We start from the raw sequence: 11,195 nt of genomic DNA, 5'->3' as shown, positions 1-11,195 counted from the left end.
TGATGTATGGGCGGGAGTGCAAGTACGGAGCTCCTTACTTCTCCGCCATCTTGCCCTCTCTTCAACAACAGACATTTGTTTATCATGGTTATGGAGGCTGGAAAGTCCAAGGTAAAGGGACCAGCAGATTTGGGTCCTGGAAAGAGCCCTCTTCTTGCCTGGCAGACAGCAGGCTTCTAGCTGTTTTTATGTGTGTCTTTGTATTTATTGCCAGTTTCATACTTTCTTATTGGATACAGTTTTGTAATAAAGCTTGGGGTCCAGAATTGTGATGCTTCCACTTTTTTTTTCAACATGACTCGAGCAATTCGGGGTCTTTTGTGGTTCTATATAAATTTTATAATTGTTTGTTCTAGCTCTGTGAGTAGTGCTGGTGTTATTTTGATAAAGATTGCGTTGGATGTTTAGATTGCTTTGGGTAGTATCGACATTTTAATGACATTTATTCTTCCTACCTAGGAGCCTAGAATGTTTTTCCATTTCTTTGTTTCTTCTTCAATTTTGGTCATAAGCTTTCTGTAGTGTTCAGCATATAGATCTTTCTCCTATTTGGTTAGGTTTATTCCTAGGTAGTTTAAGGATTTTGGTGCAATTGTAAATGCATCTACTCCTTTATTTCTCTTTCTGTCCCTTCATTATTGGTGTGTAGAAATGTGACTGATTTCTGTACATTGATTTTATACCTGTGACTTTGTTGAACTCAGTATCAGTTTTAGAAGTTTTTTTGGGGTTTTCCATGTACAGTATCATGTTGTCTGGGAAGAGTAAATGTTTGACTACCTACTTGCTGATTTGAATGCCCTTTATTTCTTTTTGTTGTCTGATTGCTAAGGCTAGGACTTCCAATACTACGTTGAACAAGAGTGGTGAGAGTGGACATCCCCATCGTGTTCGTCACCTTAGGGAGAAAGCTCTCAGCTTTTCCCCATTGAGGATAATATTAACTGTGGGGTTTTTGTATATGGCCTTTACGATCTTGAGATATGTTTCTTCTATCCTTGAGGGTTTTTACAAGAAATGATGTTGTATTTTGTCAAATGTTTTTTCTACATCTATTGAGAGGATCCTGTGGTTCTTATCCTTTCTTTTATTAATGTGATGTATCACATAGATTGATTTGCAGGTATTGAGCTGCCCCTGCATTCCAGGAATAAATCACACGTGAATGTGGTGAATAATTTTGTTAAATGTATTGTTGGATCCGGTTTGCTAGTATCTTGTGGAGAATTCTTGCATCCATGTTCATCAGGGAAATTGGTCTGTAGATCTCCTTCTTAGTGGGGTCTTTGTCTGGTTTTAGAGTCAAGGTACTGCTGACCTCATAGACTGAGTTTGGAAGTTCTCCTTCCATTTCTATTTTTTGGAACAGCTTCAAAAGAATAGGTGGTAACTCTTCTTTAAATGTTTGGCATAGTTCCCCTGGAAAGCCATTCAGCCCTGGACTCTAGTTTTGGGAGATTTTTTATTATTGATTTTTTATTTTTGATTACTGTTTTACTGATTATGGGTATGTCCAAAATTTCCATTTCCTCTTGTTTCAGTTTTGCTAGTTTATGTTTCTAGGGATTTGTCCATTTCTTCCAAAGTACTCAATTTGTTGGCATATAATTTCTCATAATATTCTCTTATTATTTTTTGCATTTCTGTAGTGTTGGTTGTGATCTCTTCTCTTTCATTCATGATTTACTTGAGTCCTTTCCTTTTTCTTTTTGTCAGTATGGCTAGGGGCTTATTGATTTTATTAATTCTTTCACAGAACCATCTCCTAGTCTCATTGATCTGTTGTATTGTTTTTTTTTATTTTGATATTATTCATTTCTGCTCTAATCTTTATTATTTTTCTTCTGCTTGTTTTTGGCTTTATTTGCTGTTCTTCTTCTAGCTCCCTTAGATGTAAGATTAGGTTGTGTATTTGAGGCCTTTCCTCCTTCTTTAGGAAGGCCTGGATTGCCATATACCTCCCTTTTATGACTATGTTTGCTGCATCTCAGAGGTTTGGACAGTAGCGTTTGAATTTTCATTGGCTTCTATATACTGTTTAATTTTTTGTTTAATTTCTTGGTTAAGCCATTCATTCTTTACTAGAATGTTCTTTAATCTCCAATTACTCATGGTCTTTCCAAAATTTTCCTTCTGGTTGGTTTTGGGTTTCATAGCATTGGGCTCTGTAAATATGCATGGTATGATCTTGATATTTTTCTGCTTGTTGAGGGCTGATGTAACTCAGTATGTGATCTATTCTGAAGAATGTTCCATGTGCACTGGAGAAGAATGTGTATATTGTGGCTTTAGGATGAAATGTTCTTAATATATCTGTTAACCTCATCTGGTCCAGTGTAGCACTCAAAATTATTGTTTCCTTGTTGATTTCCTGCTTATGTAATGTGTCCCTTGCTGTAACTGGGGTGTTAAAATCTTCTAGTATTATGGCATTATTATTAATGAGTTTCTTTATATTTGTGATTAGTTGATTTTATGTATATTTGGGTATCTCACATTAGGAGCACAAATATTTGCAATTGTTAGATCTTCTTGGTGGATAGACCCCTTAAAGATGATATAATGGCCTCTTCATGTCTTGTGACACTATTTGTTTTAAAATCTGTTTGTCTAACATAAGTATGGCTACTCCAGCTTTCTTTGACAACCATTAGCCTGATAGATGGTTCTCCACCCTGTTCCTTCCTTTCAATTTGTAGGTGTCTTTAGGTGTAAAATGAGTCTTTGTAAGCAGCATGTAGATGCGACTTCTTTTCTTATTCATTCTGATACCCTATATCTTTAATATGGAAAATTAACTCCAGTTACATTTAGGGTGATGTATGTACATTTTACAATACTAGTAAGCACAGACTGAAAGACCTTATTTCCTATGACTGGTGCAAACACAAGGTACATTATTTGATATTTTAAACTTATATACTAATGTCCTTTTTGTGATAATATGGAACTAACTTGGTATAAATTATGGAAACGTAATGGGTACATCATTTATTCAAATAGTTTTGATAAATGCCATGGTCATGTTTTTCATATAATCAATCCACCTCCGCTCCTAATATTATTTTTATGATTTCTTTTAAAAATTGCTAAATACGTGGTCTTGACAGGAAACATGTGGTAAGAAAGCATGGAGCAGAAAAATGGAAGTTCCTTCACTGGGTTTATCCTGCTGGGCTTCTCTGACCGGCCTCAACTCGAGCGAGTCCTCTTTGTGGTTTTTCTGATCTTCTATCTGCTCACCCTGCTGGGAAACACGATCATCATTGCACTGTCCCTCCTGGACCCACACCTTCATACTCCCATGTACTTTTTCCTCTCCTACCTAAGCTTTCTGGACCTGTGTTACACGACCAGCACTGTTCCTCAGCTCCTGGTTCATCTCAGGGCAGCAGACAAGTCTATCTCCTTTGGTGGCTGTGTTGCTCAGATGTTCATCTCTCTAGGGTTGGGATGCACAGAATGCATCCTCTTAGGGGTGATGGCATTTGACCGCTACGCAGCCGTCTGCATGCCCCTGCACTACACGGTGATCATGCACCCTCGTCTCTGTGCCCTGATGGTGTCTGCATCGTGGTTCATTGGTTTTGCCAACTCCTCATTGCAGACGGTGCTCATCTTTCTGGTACCACTTTGTGGGAGAAATAAAATAGATCACTTCTTTTGTGAGGTCCCTCCACTGCTCAAGCTTGCCTGTGTTGACACCACTGTGATTGAGTCTGAGCTCTTCTTTGTCAGTGTGATCATTCTCCTCATACCTGTGGCATTAATCACGTTCTCCTATGGTCGGATTGTCAGGGCAGTGTTAAGAATAAAGTCAACTGCAGGGCAGAGGAAAGCTTTTGGGACATGTGGGTCCCACTTCACAGTGGTCTCTCTGTTCTATGGCACGGCCATCTACATTTACCTCCAGCCCAGCAACAACTATTCCCAGGATCACGGCAAGTTCATTTCTCTCTTCTATACCATTGTCACCCCCATGGTCAACCCTGTCATATATACCCTACGTAACAAGGACATGATAGGAGCGATGAAGAAGGTGCTCTGTAGGGGCTATGACTCCAGATGACTGGGGAGAAGACCCGTTGATGGAAGATTTTGAATGCCGGAGTCTCTAAGATTTTTGTGCCCTCAATAGTTCCCCTGACAACTCTCAATGGAACGTCTATCATTCATTCTTTTATACAAGCGAGTGTTCAAACTCTAGGTTCATGGACGCATTGCAGCCTCCAGAGATGCTGATGTAGTGTTCCTAGACCTTCTGCATCATATTAATATTGTAAAAAGTTTCACAAGCTTTTGTTATTTCACCCCCATTTGGGAACCCTATTCCATTTCTAATCGCAAAGGACAGTACACACACCACAAAAGGCTAGCAGTATAAGAATAGAAACCACTAAAACACTGTAATAAATTTTACTATTTTACTATTCTCTAGCAATAACTGAAAGCTATTGTTTATTCTCACAGTTTGATCACGGCTCTATTACAACGTCCGTAATCAGACTGGTTCATAGCTTTTTCCCAGAAGTAGGCGGGCTACTGTGGAAGAACAAACTTTAGCTCTGAGAAAACTTGTTAACATCCATCATGATAAAGCCATTCAGATATTAGGCTATCGTGTAGTGTCACCGTTGTGATACTGTTTTTGTTTTGAACACAATTTTTTTTTCAAATTTTTCTTTTTAAAAAATTTTAATGTTTATTTGAGAGAGAGAGAAAGAGAGACAGAGAGAGAACACAAGTGCGAAAGAGGCAGAGAGAGAGGGAGACAAAGTATCTGAAGTAGGCTCTAGGTTCTGAGCTGTCATCACTGAGCCAGACGCAGTGCTCGAACTCACATACTGTGAGATCATCATCTGAGTCGAAGTGGGAAACTTAACTGACTGAGCCACCCCGGGGCCCCTCAAATTTTTCTTGTTTGAAATTAATTTGTATTATTTTATTTTATTTTTTTTCAAATAGTTTATTGTCAAGTTGGCTTCCATATAACGCCCAGTGCTCATCCCCACAAGTGCCTTCCTCTATGCACATCTGCTCAACTTCCCCCCACACCCATCAGCTCTCAGTTTGTTCTCAGCATTCAAGAGTCTCTCAGTGTTTCCCTCTCGCCCACTTCCACACTATTTCCACCCCGTTCTTCTCCCTCATGATCCTCTGTTAAGTTCCTCCTAATCCTCCTATACGTGCAAAGATATGGTATCTGTCCTTCTCTGCTTGACTTATTTCGCTCAGCATAACATCCTCAAGTTCCATCCATGTTGCTACACGTGGCCAGGTTTCATTCTTTCTCATTGCCATGTAGTATTCCATCGTATAGATAAACCACATCTTCTTGATCCATTCGTTTGTGATGGACACTTAGGCTCTTTTCATGTTTTGGCTATTGTTAAGAGTGCTGCTCTGAACATTGGGGTCCATGTGCTCCTATGCATCAGCACTCCTGTATCCCTTGGGTCAATTCCTAGCAGTGCTATTGCTGGGTCATAGGGGAGTTCTACTGTTAAGTTTTTGAGGAACCTCCACACTGCCTACCAGAGGGGCTGCACCAGTTTACATTCTCACGAACCGTGTAGGAGGGCGCCCGTTTCTCCACATCTTCGCCAGCATCTAGAACCTCTGATTTGCTCATTTTAGCCACTCTGACTGGCGTGAGGTGGTATCTCAGTGTGGTTGTGATTTGTGTCTCCCTGATGAGGAGGAATGCTGAGCATCGTTTCATGTGTCTGTTGGCCATCTGGATGTCCTCTTTGGAGAAGTGTCTGTTCATATCATCTTCTGCCCATTTCTTCACTGGGCTGTTGGACCCAAAAGTATACAGCCAACTAATCTTTGACAAAGCAGGGAAGAGTATCCCATGGAAAAAAGACAGCCTCTTTAACAGATGGTGCTGGGAAAACTGGATAACAACATGGAGAAGAATGTAACTAAACCATTTTCTCACACCATACACAAAAATAAACTCAAAATGGATAAAGGACCTAAACATGAGACAGGAAACCATCAAAACCCTATAAGACAAAGCAGGAAACAACTTCCTTGACCTCAAATGCAGTAATTTCTTACATGACACATCCCCAAAAGCAAGGGAATCTAGAGCAAAAATAAATTAGGACCTCATCAAGATAAAAAGCTTCTGCAAGGCAAAGGAAACAATCCACAAAACTAATAGGCAACAGACGGAATGGGAAAAGATAGTTGTAAATGACATTTCAGAGAAAGGGTTGATATCCAAAATCTATAAGGAACTCACCAAACTCCACACCTGTATTATACAATAAATTTATTAATTTGTATTTATTATTTATATTATTGTAATTAAGATTTCATTTCAATTCCATTGGAGCTAAACTACAGTGTTATATTATTTTCTGGTGTTCAGTATATTGTTTCAACATTTCCATCATCATCTGTGTTCTCTTTAATCGCTATCACCTATTTAACCCAACCCCTACCATGCCGTCTCCTGTGATATCAATGCGCCCACAGAAGGGAAGAGAGATTCTCAGTTTATGTGTTCCTACCTTGTTCTGGCCTGAGGACTCTCATGTGTTCGCATAACAACAGGGTGTATAGTGTAGGGTTACTGCTCTCTGAGCAGACCCTATACCTCCTGCTCATTCAATACTGGATCCGTCATCAGAGTGCAGTCACCCCTGTAAGACATTCCTGTGTCTGCTAGTCTGCACATTTCATCACTATTGTTTGCTAGAGTCCTGACCGGACCAGGCTCACTGAGGAGGCAGGAACAGGTCACAGATCCCTGGCAGCCCCTCCCTTTGCAGGTGACTTCTTTTAGATGCTTGTTTTGTGACATAGGTGAGGGCTTTCTTTCACCTTTGTGGTGTTGTGGCATGTTTGAGACCTGGTGGTGAGGACTCTGGGAACCACTGTTTGTGGACATGTGGCTTATGGGGGAAGGGGAGCTGGGTGTAAATGCAGAAAGAAGAGGGTGAATAACTGGAGGTCAGAGGGTCAGGAGAAGTGGCTCCTGAGGTGGCCTTAGGACACTGGTTTTGGGGAGGACACATTTACATTTCTTCCCGGGGTTCATCCAGCTGTTTTGGAATTAAGTTGACAGGAGACAGAAAACAGGAGAAAACACCCAAAAATTTTAGTACCTGCACATGGAAGCCCAATAAGGAAATTGGGACTTGAACTAAATGATCAAAGCAGGCTGTTTTTATACTCATTATAGGAAGACAATGGAGATCCATTTCCTGGGTATTTCAAGTAATTGGACCTTAATACATCCGTGTTTTAGGGCTGAGGACAGCCCAGAGTCCTCCTGCTTTCCCCCACCTTACCTCCTCCTTCTGTTTTCTTTTCTTTAAGTTCACTTGTTCATTTTTGGAGAAAGAGAGTGTGTGCTTGTGTGTGAGCCAGGCAGGGGCAGAGAGAGATGGGGCGAGACAGAATACCAAGCAGGCTCTGCACTGTCATCAATGAGCCCACTGCAGGGTTTGAACTCACAATCTGTGAGATCATGACCTGAGCTGAAATCGAGAGTTGGGTGTTCAACCAACTAAGCCACTCTGGTGCCACCCACCCCCGAAGCCCTGTTTCACGTACATTCTCATTAACTCGAAGGGGGCATTTGGAGTTCACTCATCATTCAAGGCAATTGCAATGGTTAATGTAATTATTGGAGAAAATTTCAAAATTCTTTATTATAAACAAATTCCTGCATGCAGTGGTAAGACCAAGATGCAGATATGTTTCTATCCTATCCCAAGTTCATAAATGAGGTACATTGTGGTCATGGCAATTGCTAAGATTCTTTTTGAGAATGTTGTGATTTCTCTTATTGTGATTGTTGTCTAGATAGCAGAAGCCCGCAGCAATAGGAAAGAACAGAGTCCTCTTATCTGGCTTGAATACCGAATGAAGGCTTCTCTCCTCTACTCCCATCTGTGACGCTTCCAGGTCAAAAAGATAAACACAGATCGCACGCTTGAAAGACCTGGCACTGAGCATTTGGTTTGAGCTGGAAGAGAAAATACTCACAGTCTTTCCTTCTCCAGTGAAGTGGTAATCATCTAATTGGAAGTTCAGATTTCTCTTCCGTCTGGAACTTAGTCTGAAACAGAGCAACCTCATCCACAGACACCAGCTCTGCATGCAGCACCACACCTTCTGGGGTCTAAGGGATCAGGAGCAAAGGGAATAAGCTCATGTCAGTGTAGGACATTACAATGGGTGTTTAGATAAGAATATGGCATCTCCCTCAAAGGAAGAATAAAAATGTTTGCAGATATCCAACTACCTTTTGGAAGAAGAAAGATGGTCTTTAAAGAACCACTACAGTTGTATGAAATGAAGACATTGGCATGTGAATGGGAAACTGAAGGTCCTGAAGAGGGGCAAGATGGCGGAGAAGTAAGGATTCCGTACTTCCACTCACGCCCATACATCACACGGAAAAGATCTGAAGCCATTGGAAACCTTATAGAACCTGAGATATTGGGAGGAAAAGGACGCAGAATCCACTGAGAAAGCCTTCTAACGTGAGTGCGACCTGGGGAAGATAAAATCGGGCCAGGATCGGAGACTCCAGGGTGGGAGGCGATCCCCCTCTACCCTCTACGGGGAGTGAGAGGGGAAAAGGAGAGAGTCCGAGACAGAAAAACCTCCGCTCGGGGCATAGAAAGACTGTACTTACCAAAAACCTGCACACCAGGTCCCCTCGCGCCACCTGGTCCCTGAGGGGATGAGCACACAAACTGCAGCTTTGTGCTGCTCCCGGCGGCTGGACGTCAGAGCAGCGGCGCGCCTGCCGCCATTGTCCTCCCGGGCGGCTGGGGCCCCTGGAAGAGCCGCGTGCGGACACTGGGCATCCGTGCTCCTGGCTGCCTGGGGCTATGGAGGGAAGGCAGAGAGCTAAAAACTGGGAGATTTGCCTGTGAGTTCGTGTTTCGGGTGAGGAGCATAGAGGGACCTGGTTTTCCTCACTCCAGCGGTCTCCGCGCCCCCGGCAGGCAAGCCCCGCGCATGCGCGCCAGCCCGACCCAGAGAAGGAAGCAGCGATTCTGACTCCGCCCCCAGAGCTCGGCAGGGGGCCTGGAATTGCCCGAGGGGGTTGCCTGGGAAGCTGTGTCTAAGGCAACTTCAGCGGGGCGCGCAGACTGGGATCTAGAGATTGGGACTGGCCTGGGTTGAAGAGTGCAACCAACTTCGGCTGCGCCCCCGGTACCGGGAGTCTACACGCCCAAAAAAGCGAGGTGCAGCGCGTGGTTCAAGAAGGGACTGGAGCACCGCCACTCTCCTCCCCACAACCGCCAAGACAAAACTCCCCCCTGACTCCTTGGATCACACCACTGCCATCTCTGTTTGCTTAAACAATCACAACGAGTCCATTCTGTAGATGTAAATTCTACACCTACTGACATCTTCATCTCTTTCTCTCAGGAGTAATTAGACTATATAGTTTCTGTGGACAATACCAGCATCCTTCTCTCACCTATCCACCATATTCTACCCTTTAACTCTTTGAAAAAAACTTCTTATCCTGTCTGCCTGTTCATTCTGTTTCCAATTTTGCCTCATCCCTGCCCTGTCTTCTCTCTCTTTCTCTATGCTCTTCAACCAGCACTGCATACACACGGCTATTTAACTATAGCTGGGAAATGCGGTTATATGCTTTAAACCATTCTTTGTCTATCAGTTTTCTTCTTTTTTCCTTTTCTTTTCTCCTTTTTGACCCTTTTATGTATTTTATACCCTCTATTATTCGCCCTCCCTCCTCTATCTTTTCTCATAACTTTTTCGTTCTCCCTCTTGGTATGAATGTTAGTTGAATTAGCCTGAATGAGGTCCTGCTCCCTGTGTGTTTGTCTCTCTGTTTTCTTTTCCAGGGCTACCTCAAGAAACAAGCCAGAGTACACAAGGTGGAGAGTCCCAAATATCACTATGAATAGGAAAATAAAATAACCAAGGTCCCAACAAGAGAGACCAAGATACCATTCAAAAAACACTCTCTGAAAGGATAGGCCCTGGAGACTCAAAGAGTCTTCTTGGATATAGCAGCACTCATAGATACAGAGAGCATTAACAGGTCTTTAAAACCAACAAGAGCCAGAGAGCTAACTAAAATGATGAAACGAAAGAGCTCTCCTCCAAAGAAACTCCAAGAAATAATGACAGCTAATGAACTGCTCAAAACAGATATCTGCAGCATCACTGAACAAGATTTTAGAATAATAATGTTAAAATTAATAGCTGGGCTTGAAGAAACATAGGGGACATCAAAAAAACTATGGCTACAGATAGAATGGAAAATAAAAATAGGCATGAAGAATTAAAAAATGCGATAAATGAGATCCATCATAAATTAGAGGCCTCCAATGCACGGATTGAAGAGGCAGAAAGGAGAATAAGTGATTTAGAAGACACTATTATAGAAAAACAAGAAGCTTACAAAAAAAGAGACAAACTGATCCAGGAACAGGAAAGAAGAGTTAGAGAGCTCAGCAATATGGGCAAACGCAACAATATCTGTATCATAGGAATCCCAGAATAGGAAGAGGGAGGAAAAGGTGCTGAAGGAGTCCTGGAACAAATTATAGCAGAGAACTTCCCCGACCTCAGGAAGGAAGTAAATGTGGAAATACAAGAGGCTCAGAGGACTCCCCATGGATGTAACTTGAATCGATCTTCTGCATGGCATATCATAGTAAAAATAGCAAAATACAAGGACAAAGAGAGAATTTTGAAAGCAGCTAGGGAGAAAAGGGCCCTAACAAACATAGGGAAACCTATCAGAGTGGTGACAGACCTATCTACTGAAACGTGGCAGGCCAGAAAAGAATGGCAGGAGATCTTCAATGTGATGAACAGTAAAAATATGCAGCCAAGAATCCTCTATCCAGCAAGCCTGTCATTCAAAATAGAAGGAGAGATAAAAACTTTTCCGAATAAACAGAAATTGAAAGAATTTGTCACCACTAAGCCAGCCCTACAAGAAATGCTGAGGGGGACGCTCTGAGGGAGATGTTGCAAGGAACAAAGATACCAGAGACACCACCACAAACATGAACTCTACAAAAGATACAAAGACTCTAAACCCACATATTTCAATAATAACACTGAATGTAAATGGGCTGAATGCTCCAATCAAAAGACATAGGGTAGCAGAATGGATTAAAAAACAAAATCCATCTATATGCTGTCTACAAGAAACTCATTTTAGACGGGAA

At 42.0% G+C, this 11,195-nt stretch overlaps 1 protein-coding gene across 1 annotated transcript; it reads left to right on the top strand.

The window, feature by feature from the left end:
* The first annotated feature begins 3,130 nt into the window (after positions 1 to 3,130).
* Positions 3,131 to 4,069, top strand: LOC120227642 (putative olfactory receptor 2B8). The gene has a single exon (XM_039225714.1). The coding sequence runs from the start codon at positions 3,131 to 3,133 to the stop codon at positions 4,067 to 4,069; it is 939 nt and encodes a 312-aa protein (XP_039081645.1).
* The last annotated feature ends 7,126 nt before the right edge of the window (positions 4,070 to 11,195 follow it).

This window comes from Hyaena hyaena, unplaced genomic scaffold (assembly GCF_003009895.1).
Source record: "Hyaena hyaena isolate Hyena2069 unplaced genomic scaffold, ASM300989v1 scaffold_2663, whole genome shotgun sequence".
Lineage (NCBI taxonomy): Eukaryota > Metazoa > Chordata > Mammalia > Carnivora > Hyaenidae > Hyaena > Hyaena hyaena.
The sequence above is the reverse complement of the archived record's forward strand: the minus strand, read 5'-3'. Positions and strand labels throughout refer to the sequence as shown.